This window comes from Engystomops pustulosus, chromosome 4, assembly GCF_040894005.1.
Source record: "Engystomops pustulosus chromosome 4, aEngPut4.maternal, whole genome shotgun sequence".
In the NCBI taxonomy this organism is placed as follows: Eukaryota; Metazoa; Chordata; class Amphibia; order Anura; family Leptodactylidae; genus Engystomops; species Engystomops pustulosus.
Window position 1 is genome coordinate 177,974,301 of NC_092414.1, and position 15,214 is coordinate 177,989,514.

Below are 15,214 nucleotides of genomic sequence, written 5' to 3' on the forward strand. Positions count from 1 at the left end.
AGTTCTAGAGAGAGGGCAGAGGGGGGGGGGGGGTTGGGGTTATGTGTACAGACCCCGAATATCAGGGGCCACTTATAATATTGGGTCTCCCCAGGCCCTGCACTGGGGTCAGATACTACCTCTACACTCTATTTACTGTATATATAAAGAATATTATTACTGGTTTATTTGCAGTGTTTTACCATAAGACCCTCCCATTTTTTAAATAAAACTGGTGCAGCAGCTCCTGACACAGGGTGGTAAGTGCTCCTGCTATGACTGTAAGTAGTAAATCATAAGCTGCAACCAGTTTCTCACCCACGCAAGGGAGACAGACAGCCGCGTCACCAGGCGCATTAATCTAGCCGGCCGCGTCATTCATCCTCCGCCCCGCCCCGCCACATTTCGTAGCCTCTGGCCTTCAATGCTTTCCAATGGACGTGACGTCACCGGGCGGGCGGGGCTACAGGGGTGTTTGCGGGACAAGGTGGGAGTGACCGGTGCCAGCAGGGGCGGAGGAATACCCTGTGAGGGAGGGGAGGTGACGCGGCTCGGACGGAGGGGGATGAAAAAGTTAGTATAGAAGAGAATTATAGTCAGAGAGCGGGGAGAAGTGCGGGCTATGCGCGGCAGGTAGACGGGTGACACCAGTGTGACAGGCAGCCCCCTCCGCGCACTACTGCCCACTCTTCCTACTCTGCATCTTTTCCTACAGGGGGGCTGCCATGTCCTCCATCCTGCCCTTCACTCCCCCAATTGTAAAGAGACTGCTGGGCTGGAAGAAAGGAGAGCAGAATGGCCAGGAGGAGAAGTGGTGTGAGAAGGCGGTCAAGTCCCTGGTGAAGAAGCTGAAGAAGACTGGACAGCTGGACGAGCTGGAGAAAGCCCTGGCTACCCAGAGCATCAGCACCAAGTGCATCACCATCCCCAGGTGAGGGCTGCCACCCCTGTCTGCTGCCCCCACACCTGCTGTGTGACAGTCACATGTCCTACAGGGGGCACACGCCAACACCGGCACGGTGTATAGGGGGCTTGTGTTGTGTGGGGGCCCCCTGTATTTCTCATACACTGCTACATGTGTCCTGGAGTGCTGAAACATTGTTAACTTTTCTCACACTCATGAACATTGTTGTCACCCGCGTTCTATCCGTTTTTGGCGGATGACACATTCATTTCAATGGACCGATACACATGAGCGAGTTTGTTGCGGGTCCGTGTGTAGGCTCTAGAAAACGCAGAGCAGGCACTATTCCTGTCAATGTTTGTGGCCCTAGAAGTCTATGGGGACGTGTGGATGTCACACAGGTGTCATCCGCATGCAGTTCTTGTTTGCGGATCAGTTGCTATTTTAAGGGGTTCCCTAGTGACATGATCAATGGGGTATCGGTGAAAGGACCCCCACAGGTCACGGAAATGGGGGTCTGTTGTAGCCCGAGATGAAGAGAGTCGCTGGTCTATAAGGGTCTCAGTGATGGGTCCCCCACAGATCATGAGAACCGGGGGGTCCGTTGTTCCCCCATTGTTGCCCGAGATGTAGAGAGCAGCCAGTCGACTGGGCTGCACTATAGACAGTAGAGCATCTATCGCATTCATCTTGGGCTACGACAGGGGTACAACCCCCCCCCTCCTCCTCCACCCCCCGGTTCTCATGATCTGTGGGGGTCCCTTTGCTGAGCTCAGTAAGTTAGCCCTTATCCTGTGGATAGTGGCCAACATGCATGTCAATGGAGAAACACTTTAACACAATAATGTCACCATTAAAGGCTTTGGGAAAAGCTAGTGACTGATGTTTTTGGTACAGATCTGTAAAAACAGATGACATACGGAGCGTTAGTGTGGACAAACAACTCGGGAATGGATCACACACTGATAACACTCGGACCGCAAAAACGGACCACAGAGCTGTTGTCTGCAGGCCGCGATCAGCGCTCTATCGTGTACATGTAGTCCTAACATATTATCTAAAAACACAAATCCTGAACAGAAAATCTAAAAATCTTATCACGCTGCAGAAAAAAAGGACCTGCGATGCCGAAATTTACAGAGTGTGATTGGGTCTTGTGCAGTGCAGTGATGACAATATGAAATCTGCCTCACAATAAACATAGCAGAATTTCTGACAAATCTTGGAAAACCAGCGATGGTTCCATCTCATGTGGCTGTACTCACTAGTATGCTATAGAAGTCATTATAGGCTCTAGTGACAGATGTCTTAGGCTTCTCACGTAATCATTATGGCCTCTTTTTTTAAGGTAAACACAAAGTTAATGGAGAATCCTGCTCCATTATTCTGTTTTAAATCATGGATAATAAAGCCTGCAATGTAAGGCCAGTGGACCTCATGGTAGTTATTAGGGAGTTTGGGGCTCTGTTGGTGTCTATTACACACCCATTAGGTAAATTTCACTAAAGTCTTTTGACAGGGACCATACAGGGGCATCAGTCACCCATGGACTAGAACTGTAAAATAAGACCCCAGATCTACCAACAATGACCTCTGCATTTCCACACTTTCGGTTTTCTCTAGTCAATGCATTGATGCATTATTTTCTGTCTGCACCTTTTCTTTAAAGTAAATTTACCATCAAAATCCATCATGATAAACCAGGGCCACTTACTCATAGATCCACACACTGTCACTGGGGTAATCTTCCTGCATTTGCTATTCATGGCCTCCTTCCTTCTAAAATCAACCAATGAGCCAGAAGGGCTCTGGAGCTGTTACTAGAGGCCCTTGGTGCGATAGCTTCTTTGCAGTGTAACAGTTTGTGAAGCTATAGCATGGAGGGGCTCAGATAACGTCCCCAAGAGCCCTTGTGGCTCAAAAGCATTTTTAAAGGTTTATTTTAGAAGGAATACACAAATATGGATAATAAATATAAGAAGATTACCACTGTCACAGTGTTTGTATCTATGAGTAAGTGCTTCTGATTTATCATGCTGCATTTTGATGGTAGATTTCCTTTACTTCTTAAGGCTTTAAGATATTTCTAAGAGTTTTTAAGGCAGCAAAAAGGACATGTTAATTAAATCATGACCCCCTATTGGACAAGGGTTCGGTCTTCTTCTTCCTTTCATATAGGAATGGGGTGCTATCACCTCTCCTACTTCTAATACAGGCAGTCCCCGACTTACGGCGTTTCGAGTTACGGACAACCCGTAGATACGAACGGGGCACTCGGCACCCCGCGCATGCGCAGTCCACTTCCGGGTTTCAATAGCGCTGCACCTCCTCATTGGGCGGGCCGTGGAGGTGACGGGGATCGTTGGGCGGAGCGAGAGGCTGGAGCGGGCCATGGAGGTGACGGGGAGCACAATCCATTGCCGATGTATAAAGTAAGTAATTGCCGGCAGTATCGGGGGTTCAGGTAACTAAGGATGCATTAGCTGGTGCGCTCTCACGCTTCCTTAGTTACCAGCCAGTGCACTAGAAGCCGGAGATTCCAGGTAACTAAGGAAGCGTGAGATCGCACCAGCTAATGCATCCTTAGTTACTAGCAACCCGACTTACATACAAATTCAACTTAAGGACAACCCTCCAGTCCCTATCTTGTACGTAACCCGGGGACTGCCTGTAGTTCTAGAGCTTATAATGTAACAATTCTGGGGCATCTATTTTTCCTAAAGCTGAGCATTGTGCCATTGTTAGAAAATTTTGACAAATTATAACATTGACAATTGGTTCTTACCTATTGGGGGTATAACCAGGGTGGTTTGGGCTATAAGCGTCGTAATTGGCGGATAGGACATGTGATATTGTTTCTTAACTTTCATCTCTGCCCTCCTGGTTGGGCGGGTAACATTCCCTTACATTTGGGAAAGGAATCAGTAAAAGTGATGGCTTCTCTTTTAGTCTGTTTAGGGGACTGTACCCAAATGACCCCTGCTGTTGATTTGATATGTACATTAGGTCTGTGGACATATTTGATAAGCATCAAAGATATTATGGGAACTTCTGAAAGTTGGCAAATTTTTGCAATTTTGGTTTGCAGCCCCCTTTCCCCTTCATATATGCTGGGGGAAAGTTATATGAATTGGCAAGTGACATAAAACCCAGAATGTGGGTGACTATTATTCCAGTTTTTGCATTATTTTTGCGAGGGAGGCACATAACGGGAGTGTCCCCAGCATGGAGGGCATGCGAGTACATGTATAGGGGGCGGCCGGACTCACTGCTCAGAATAGTAACGTAGTAAAGCTGGATTTGAGCCATTATTCACTGAAGGTATAATCCAATTGAAGGAATTTCTTGCTTCTAAATACACAGTAGTTATGTCATCTGGTTCACATGGCCTCCAGTTATCTAGGGCATAAATCACCTAATACAGCCGCTGGCAGGGAATGGGCACAGAACTTTCTTAAAAGTGCTAAACTTCATCTGTTTTCATCTGTAAATGAAATCCTGTTGATACAATAATATAGCAGATTAGCTACAGAGTTCAAGATATTATTGTGTCACCATAGGGGTATTCCCATCACTACAATATGCAATCACTTTCGGATTGCTGCAGATCCATTAAATGAAGGGGCTGAAGCGCTGATATAATGCTGTAACTCCTGGCTTCTTGTCTGTCTGGAGGATTTGTATCTGCAATACGTTTTCTAGGAAAGGCCATGTGTGCATATTATAGAGACTTATGTCATGCTTTTGATGTGGGCCACAATATGAATCCTAGAATTCAGAACAGATTGAGGCCTTAAAGGGACCACTAATTCCCTGCACTGGGGTTTAACCTCGCTGTACATATTTATATACATTCACACTTGTATATGATCTTATGGAAGCTATATACGTATGTAAAGCTGCCACAATTGTTCAATAAAAGAACAGTAAAATCCAGAAGACTTAAAACTATTATCTTATGTGAAGTAAAATTCCATGGCTAAATACATAAAGGGGTTAAAAGGGAACCTATCATCAGCTTTTCGAGAATTAAATTGATACTGTTGGACTGTCAACATTTCCTGGGCTTTACCAGAATAGTAGATCATTTCAGCAAATCACCATATTTTTATGACACAGCGATGTGATGGCATAATAATAATAATAATTCATAATAATAATAATTTATTTATATGGCGCCTACAGATTACACACAGTGGATGTGCCCATGCCATCACTGCTGGGTGCTGACTATATAAGCCCTTACTTCTGTAGTGGAAAGCCGAGTAGTGATTAGAGGATTTTACTTGTAGTAATATCATATTAAAGCACAAACATATTGGGGCACATTTACTTACCCGGTCCCTGAGCGATCCCCCATCCGGACTGTTTGACGAGGATGAACTCTGCCGCAATTCATGAAGATCGTGCGCATGTGTCACTTCCCCGCTCAGGTCCGCCAAAGTTCACCTTCTTCTTCCTGGTTCTTGTAAGTGCTTGGCTTGGCTTGCAATTTTGAAGTTAAATCCTGCGGTTTGTCCGAATCCGTCGGATCGTCCAACGGCCCGCCCCCCGATTTGTGTCGCATGAAAGCTGGCGCGATTACGCCAAAATCCGATCGCGTGCGCCAAAAACCCCTTTTAAATCCCTGCCCCAACGGCGCAAAAAATGGAAATCGTCGGGATGTTAGACGAAAGGGCGGCCCGCGGGGCCCCAATTAGCCCCAATCTGTAGCTAAAAAATTTCAAAATGATTAAAATACTGTGCTATTTTTCCTACACTGTAAATACATAAAAACAAAATTGTCATTTTACATGTTGCCCCCCAAAAATGTGAAAAGTTATACATACACAGTCATTTTTGCCAATAAAAACTACAGCTTACCCCACACAAAAGAAGCCCCTATACTACTACATCAACAGGAAATAAAAAGCAATTCTTCTTTGATGAAGGTTCCCTGGCAGGATTCATTGCATTCTTTTTTTATTATAATTTTTTTTTTCTTTTTTTTAAATATAGTGAACAGAATGACTTGGCTTTGTACTTGGCGTCTTCAGCTTTTTGGGAATGATGTGGACCTTTAATTTTCGCTAAGCTTTCTTGCTGATATGCCCAACACATTGTTTAATTCTCTCCCCATACCTGTAGACAGTTGTATAGAGTGGTGGTGCCATGCGTCTGCACAGCGGGCATGGATGTGCCTGGGACAGTATAGACTGCTGCTATTGTTTACAAGTAGGAGTTGGCAGCCGGTCACACATGCTGCACCTTTGGCTCTGGCTGTGTAATTATCTGTTTACTCTTTGCTCATTCACCGGCATATCGGATATTGTATTTCACGGTATGTGTCACTGTCTCATTCCTGGATTTGTTTATACTCACTGGTCGTGTGGATAGGGCGGCGTGTGAGTGTCGCAGGGAGCGGCCGTGGTGATAGACACAGGTGTGAGCCGTGCCCAGATGTGCTAACTCATGTCCATGAACGCGTCACACCATGACTCACTGATGTTTACTGGATAAGCCGCCCCCATTGATAAGCGGCACTTCCTACCATGTTCCTGGTGGTGTTAAGCAATTGACTGTCCTGTTACTGAACTATCTGAGATAACTTCTGCATCTACTACTACTTCATGCATAGTGGAGAGATAGGACTTATCTGTAACCTACCTGCGAGCAGGACTTTATATTGTGATCATCATATCATAGTTATCAATATAATCTCTTTCTACACCAGTATCAGACAAGGATGGTCTTGTGCGATTATGGGGACCAACTACTAGCACCTATGGTTGGGTTAGAGCCCTAGGCCCCGCAGAGCATCTCCGACCCTTCCTTCAACCGCTACCAATCAGCTGTTCTCACCGCTATACAGTGGAAATGCACAGCCTTAGTCCTAGTGCTGGAGACCCAGGTAGGATAACAGTAGTAGGAAAACATAGTTGTTGTCTTTGCACATAAATTGTGCAATATAGTGAAAATGGATCTAGCAAGCCCCACACCGTCTATAAGTAGATCTGCTTCGTACATAACAGATACTTTCATGGCGGCTGAATGCAAATCAGACGGATACACAATTCATCAGAAAAGTGTTGAGTGATGAATGTGGAGTGACTCCTCTCCATGAACTGAGGACGGCTGGGAGGGAAGGCATCCTGGAAGTCTGGAGCATGGCATTTGCTACGCACCAAACATTTATGTCGTAAAGAGGTCACTGACCTCCCGACTGGGTGTGTTGTTGTTGTCGTCTGCTTCTGACCCAAAAATAGGTTGGAGAAAGGGTGGTGACCTCTACAGTAGGGGCAACGCAGCATATTACGCTGGTATTTGTCTTGAAGCTGATTATGCACCCATAAAACATAACTCCAATCGTGGGCATCATTGCCAATGGGTGGGACTGAATGAGACATGTTATGATGATGATTATATAGCAGAACTGAGGACTGTAAGTTCTTCAAATCTGCCAGCATTACTAGGATCGACGCGACTGTCGGACCATGCCATCAGGTATTCATCCCCAATCCTATCATCTTAGGAACAGCCACTTAACAGGATCACTGAACAGGAAGTTACTTATGAGGGTCATTTAGGTTTAGAAAAACATGGCTGCTCACATGGCTGCTCTTCCAGGCTATTTTATTGCTTCCTAGACCCATTCACTTGGGTTTTGGAGTGTGGGAGGAAACCGGAGGACCTGGAGGAAACCCACGCAAACAGGGAGAGAACATACAAACTCTTTGCAGATGTTGACCCTGGGACAGCCTATAGACACATATACACAGACATACAGCATATACACATCACAAATGCACACACATATAGAGCATGTACACATCACCATACAGAGACAATATTCCAGATGCGGGGGCCCACTGATACTAAGGGGCCCCTTAGCAGCTGCTGTGGCTGCTCCCCTGTGGTTACGCTCCTGGTAGCCTTGTTTTTGTAATTCTGGATTAACCCTTTAAATTTGAGCGGCGTCAGTGGCTATTCACACACTACCCCTTCGTGTGTACAGATCGCTTTCACGACCCCAGGGCTCCTCTAAAGCACCGCATTAGTGAGGATTTCTGACTACAAGTTGCCGGAGCTACGAGAGGTAAGGTCAACATACAACAATTCTGGAAATTTCTATAGTTCTGGTTGAATGTGGGCCTCACCTATAACATAAATACGTCATCACATTTATCGTGGTGAATGAGTCTTTATAAGAAGATTCTGTAATGACACAGCAGAGGGTTTGTGGTCATCCTGTGGCTTGACTCCCCGGCTTCTAACTATAGAAACTTTCCCTAGTGGTAATGGTACTAAAGCCGTATTTACTGTCACCCACATACTGCGCAGCACAACAGCCGGCTCTGCTTCGCGTCTGTTCACACCAGCGAGTGTGGATTATCTGCATAGATTTCCCTGCCTCCTGAGGATTTGCCATAACAAGTTGGAGGCTGCACTTTTTTTTCGATGTTTAAATTCAGTATAATTGCAGCCTTGTTAAACCCCCCATCCTGTTGTATCAGGTTGCAATATAAGAGCCCCGTTTCAATTAATGATAACCATCTGTACATGTGGATTTCTGTATATGCAGATGTTATTCTCACTACGAATCCCTCGTAGTGCAGAGGGGGCGAGGAGCAGCCGCCTCGATGTGTTCCCTTTTATTGCCTCCCGCAGCTGCACTTCTCCGCTCAGAAAGCAAATTTTCAACTCTAAATGTGGAAAAGCGAGAGCAAATGCGGACGTTTTTTTGCAAATGAAAACATAGAGTTTTTCACTTAATGATCATCAGTCCCTGAGCAAAGGGTTAATGGGGCAGCGTTTAGATGGAAATGTACAGATTGGTTTGGTTTAGTTCCAGAATTGCAAATACAAACCGTTCTCTGCTATGGAAAGGAAGTTACTTGCTTACTAAATTCGGTCTAGGGTTAACTCTGGGTTCAGTTTCTGTGACCTTCAGAAGGGTAGTGGAAATTATACAGTAAAGAGAGGATAACTCGATAGATTTTTTTAGGGTGGCTTCAGCATTTTTTCAGAAAAAGCACCACTGCAGTTTTTGGGCAAGTTCTTGAGCTAAAATTAGGATTGGATCTAGTAGAAAGAAGTCCATACTACCTTTAGTTTTCTCATAGTGTTTTTTTATTCAGGCTCAAACTGCACAAAAATTTTGCTACTTTTTCCCACAAAAACTTGTTGGGTGTAAAAATTCTCTTATTCCTTGGAAGACAACGTGGACACAATCGTTGAATCGACACCTTTCAAAGTGTCTTCAGTTTAGGGTGATGCCACACATGGCATTTTGAACCCGTTCAGCGGTCCGTCCAAAAAAATGCATGCGTTTTTTGAAAACGCATCAGTTTTTGACCACTTCTAATTAAGATGATTGGTAAAACCTGTCAAAAACGGATGGGTTTTTTAAGGCATGCGTTTTTTAACGGACTGCTTAAAAACGGACCAAAAATGGGTTCAAAACGCAATGTGTGGCATCACTCTAAGTTGCTAGTAATTGGTGCAACAGAAACACCATTTTTTAATGTATCCCAAAAGTTGCAGGGTGTAAAGGCTGACTCAATACACGCAGTTACGGGTTACGTACAAGATAGGTTCTTTCAGAACTGTATATTTTATAATTGTAATCCCAGCCAAAAATTTTTTGTTCTTTGTGACAATTGGATTTTAAAACTTTTGGATTGTCATAAGAACCAGGATTAATAATAAATCTAAATTGCTGACACCTGTGATAACTGTTAAGTACAGTAAATTACCAACATCCAGAGGTCTGTTTGTAACTAGGGGTTTGTCTGTAAGTTGCATGTTTATTAGTAGGGGACCGCCTGTAGATCAAGAGAATAAGGGTATATCTTCTTTAACCCCTAGGCGCACCAGGACGTTATAGTACGTCCCCGGGGCTAGATGCTTAGCGCACGGGGACGTTCTATAACGTCCTGCTTCTGGCACCGGCTCACGAACGGAGCCGGTACCAGAAGCAGCGGCTGTCAGCTGTCTAGTACAGCTGACAGCCTGCGCTAACACCCGCGATCGGAGCCGGCTCCGATCGCGGGTGTTAACCCCTTACACGCCGCGGTCAAACATGACCGCGGCGTGTAAGGGTGTTTGCGCTGTGGATCGGATCCCCCGTGCCGCTTACCGGGGGATCCGATCCACTTCTGGGCAGCTCCGAGGACTGGCATGTGCCCCGGAGCTGCCCGGTCTCCATGGCAGCCAGACCCCTTCCGGGTCTGACTGTAAACTGTCTGAGCATGCGCAAGCTTGCTCAGACAGTTTACACTGCTCTACAATAAAATAGTATTGTAGAGCAGTGTATTGAACTTAAACCAGTGATCAGAGCATCACTGGTTTAAGTTCAAGTATGTATAAGTAAAAATATGCAAAAACACTTAACACTACACATTATAATAAATAAAAAATAAATACATAAAAATATAAGCCCCTAAAATGTCACTTTCCCATAAAAACACTTAATAAAGTATAAAAAACACAAAAACACAAAAAACCCCGCATATTTGGTATTGCCGCGTCCGTAACAATCTGTATAATAAAACAGAATCGTTACTGGACCCGCACGGTACATGCCGTAGAAAAAAAACGCAAAAACGTTCCGAAAAAAGATAATTTTTAATTAATACCCTATAAAAAAATGCTCTAAAAAGTAATTTAAAAAATGTTATGCACTCCAAAATAAGCCCACTAAAAAGAACAACTCTTCTCGCAAAAAATAAGCCCCTAACCAGATTTGTCAGCCGAAAAAGAAAAAAGTTATACATATGAAAAGATGGTGATGCTAAAATGAATAAGATTTTCTCCAAATTGGTTTTTATTCAGTACAATTGAATAAAATACACAAACCCCCACATATTTGGTATCCCTGCGTCCGTAACAATCTGCATAATAAAACAGAATCGTTATTAGATCCGCAAAGTGAACCCCGTAAAAAACAAAACAAAAAAAAGCTCCAGAAAAAAGATCATTTTCAATTAATACCCTATAAAAATGCTCTAAAAAGGGATTTAAAAAATGTTATGCACTCTAAAATAAGACCACTAAAAAGAACAATCCTTCTCGCAAAAAATAAGCCCTTAAACAGATTTGTGAGGCGAAAAATAAAAAAGTTATGCATATGAAAGACGGTGATGCTAAAATTAACAACATTTTTGCCAAATTACTTTTTATGCAATAAAAATGGGAAAAAAATAAAAAATCTATATAAATGAGGTCTTTTTGTAATCGTGGCGACCCATAGAATAAAAATAATATACTATTTTTATGGTATGGTAAACAGCCAAAAAAAAAAACCCATAAAAATCTTCCTGAAAAGTGATGATTTTCATTTCCTCCACCAACAAAGAGTTAATAAAATCTCACCAATTAGCCTATAGATTCCCCCAAATTACGTACCAGAAAAGTGCATCTCATGTGGCAAAATAAATAAGCCCCTATAGGTCCACAATAAAAAAAAGAAAAAAATTATAGCCTGTACAATGTGACATAGCAAATCTGATCTGGATGGCGCCTCCTTCCCTTCTATGCCCGGCCGTGCGCCCATACAGCAGGTTACCACCACATATGGGGTATCCGTGTACTCGGGAGAGATTGGGTAACAAACTTTGTGGAGCCTTTATTCATTTAATCCATTGTAAATGTTTAATTTTCCACCCAAAATGGGTGTATTGTGAAAAAATATTACAATTTGGAGACTGCACCTCCATTTTGTTTTAACCCCTATAAAACACGTAAAGCGTTAACAAACTTCTTAAAAGTGGTTTTTCATACGTTGAGGTGTGTAGTTTCCACAATGGGGTAATTTACGAGTCTCACTATTATTTAGGCCACTCAGTGTCAATTAGAAGTTGAGCAGGTCCATCTAAATACAGGTTTTGGTGATTTTACAAAAAATGTGAAAAATGATACCTAAATTCTGAGCCTCAGAACATTCTAGTAAAATATGTGGAATCTTAAAAAACCATGCCAGCATAAAGCAGACACTTGGGAAATGTAAGTTATGAATTTATTTGGGAGCTATGACTATCTGCATCAAAAGTAGAGAATTTAGAACGTTGAAAATAAAGAATTTTTCCAAATTTTTGCCAAATTTTGTCTTTTTTCATAACTAAACACAAAAGATTTCATCCAAATTTTTGAACTAATTTGAAGTACAATGTGTGACGAGAAAACAATCTCAAAATCCCCTGGATATCTCATAGCGTTCCAAAACTATAACCACTTATAGTGACACAGGTCAGATTTGAAGAATGGGGCCGCGTCCTTAAGGCCAAAAGAGGCTGCGTCCCGTAGGGGTTAAGGGTATCAGAAAGTTATCATATAGTTTTCTTTTTAGGATCTTTGCTACTCTTCCCTGACAGGTGTTCGGCAAAGGAAGGATAAAGCATGCAACTGCAACTCTGAAGCTCCACATGACCACAGCCATGTTGCATATTATTTTCAGTTTCCTGCAAAAATTCTGCTGTTTTATGCAGTAGCACAAAATTTTGTACAATGCATTATTAATTGGATCATGTAACTCTTTTGCCTTGATTTTGCTAATTTTGTAAAAATCCTCATGAAATCCGCAAACAGACTTTTGTGTTGATCTAGATTTTTCATGGTAATTACATCAGATCACAGATGGGGGGGGGGGGAAGGAGTTAAAACCACAGGCAAATCTGCATCAAAAACACAAATCCACATACGACACACACATAAAAAAAATGTGATAACTCCTAACACAAATCCACATACAATACACACAGAAAAAAAATGTGATACTCAATAACACAAAGGTTTTTCCACGTCACAATCAGCCACCTGTGCCGTTAGCTATTGGATTTAGTTAGGCAGGGGGCATGCAGTTTTTTGAACAGATGCTCTAAGTGCAATACTTTTCAAGGAATCGTGCCCTGTGTGACCTGTTAAAAAGTACAGTACAGGCAGTCCCCGGGTTACGTACAAGATAGGTTCCAATGGTTTGTTCTTAAGTTGAATTTGTATGTAAGTCAGAGCTGTATATTTTATAATGGTAGATCCAGACAAAAAAATTTTTTGCCCCAGTGTCAAGTGGAGTTTCAACATTTTTTGCTGTAAAGGGACCAAGGATTATCCATAAAGCTTCATAACAGACACCTTACAGTTGATCATTGCAGCCTGGCACTAAAGTAAAGCATCCGAAGAGCTTCACCAGAGGTCACAGTGGGGAGAGGGGTCCGTCTGTAACTAGGGGTCGTCTGTAAGTTGGATGTCCTTAAGTAGGGGACCGCCTGTATGTCCTACTCTGTGTGAAGGACGCCTGGATTTTACTATAACACAAAGGGGGAATTTATCACTGTGGGGCACATTTATTAAGGGCCGTGCGCCAGTTTTCTGTCGGACTTTGCATGTTCTTTTAGGTGCAAACTGCTTGCACAGGTATTTAATAAGTGTCTGCACCACAATTGTGTTGCACGTGACCCTTTTGTAGTGCAGCTGTACCAGTCATCATGCAACATAAATTAGGGGGCGTTCCAGTGCTCATTCGGACCGTGCGCCAGATTTATCATGCAAAGTCAGACAGAATTCCATCCATGTTACCAAACAAAGTTTGTGCACTCTGTCAGGGAAGTGCAGGGATCGCCAGATTCATGAAGAACAGGCGCCAGAAATCCTGAATCTACCACCCTCTGCACATGACACGGTGCGGTTTGCACTGTTCTTAGTAATTGTGACCCGGATTTATCACTGTGATAAATTCTGTCCAGTATAAGACTTGCTGTTCCTAATTTAGACCTCTTTTTAGTTGGTCTAATCTAGGCGCCGCTAGGGCGGGGGACTATTTTTTGTTGACTACACCCCCTTGATCAGACTACTCAGTAAAAAAAGATTTTGCAGAACATACACCAGAATTCTTGCAATAATAACCGTTTGAGGACGGTAACAAAACCCTGCATGATGCCAACAGGGATGGGATAATATTTGAGCTGCTTTTGTGCTAAGCTGGTAATGGACGATATGTGTGGCCGTCTGGGGTTTTATGTTTTCCACTTAAATGTGTCGATTATCCTTGTGGTCCGAAGTGATTTAATGGCTTGTTGTGTGTGTGATTGGGAAATTAGATGGTGGATTCCTCTGAAGTAGAGACCGGCATGTCTTGCATCCAAATATGGACAACATAATAAGGCAAAATTGTAAATGCTTTCAGTGGGTGAATTTATATGTAAGACCCTTCCCCATATATAACAAATACTGTTCTCCCATGGGTCTCATTCATCTCAGGGTTTGCAGAAGTCTAAGCACTTACTGTGCAGAAACGGCCACCTGTAGATTTATGGGATTAAACTTCCAGTTACGTATAGAACTGCATGGGGGCGAATTTATCAAGGAGTAAAATATTGGTCCTGCCCCTCGGCAATGCTGGGTATATCATGATACTCCGGGGACTACTGGACCCTGAAACTGGACCAGGCTATCGCTAGTCGTGCCCCGGCCTATATCATGGCCCAGTGCCGCCTCCTCCTCACCATTGTAGAGTAGATGGGGAATTAGTCACACTTTATGGCAAGTTATGGCTTGTATGCTGGGATTCAGTATTGATAAATAACCCCCAGGGTGCTGCCACCCGCCAGTGATTGCAGTGACTGGAGCTTTGGAGAGCGGCAGTCCAGCTCTCTGTGTTTCCCTGATTCTTCCCCCACTTTCAGTCACACATTGGAGACTAGAATTGCCCCATGCCAAGGAACCGTAGTGTAGTATTCCGGAATGCGTCTTCCCTTTGTTTGGAGGTGATGGAGGACTCCAAAGTCACGTTTCACTGATATCCTAGCAGATGCACCCCAAATAGCAGAGCAGGATTGTGGTTGGTTTGAGTTTCCCCAACAGAAGCTTCTTTCCATTGCTCAGGCAATAAATAGTTTTCCTCTTTAACCACAAACCATGTGACTTAGGAATCTGTGCGCAGGGAGTGGTGCACACACAGCTACTTCTGTGTACTCAGCCCAGGCATCTCACCGCTCCTGGGTACCTACACTTGTATGTCCCAAAAGTTTGAATTTGTTTAATAAACTGGATTAAAAGTTTATGCATAATAGTAACCTGTGCTGCACAAGCCTCAGCAGGCACCCCCCGAATCGATGTCAGGATGCCGTGACACTCATTGGCAGATCCTTCTTTTTTTGTGGAGATGGAAAGGATGTGGTTGCATGTAATACATTGCATTTATCAAAGAGTCATGCAAGATTTTGAGGAAGTTGCTTTGTGGAAAAACAATTAAAGCTACAGTACACAACGCTGTGGTTCTTCATGCTGGTTCCCTGTGTGTATGTATGGTTGCGTCAGTGTTCAGAATGTATGACAGCTGCCCTGCACAGTTACTTT

The 15,214-nt window shown here is 43.4% G+C and overlaps 1 protein-coding gene across 1 annotated transcript in view; it reads left to right on the forward strand.

Annotated features, from left to right (window-relative positions):
* The first annotated feature begins 487 nt into the window (after positions 1–487).
* Positions 488–15,214, forward strand: part of SMAD3 (SMAD family member 3) — a 78,784-nt gene continuing 64,057 nt past the window's right edge. The window contains exon 1 of the mRNA XM_072148707.1: positions 488–910. Within this exon, the coding sequence (XP_072004808.1) occupies positions 705–910 (206 nt within the window). The 5' untranslated portion in view covers positions 488–704. The remainder of the gene's footprint in view (positions 911–15,214) is intronic.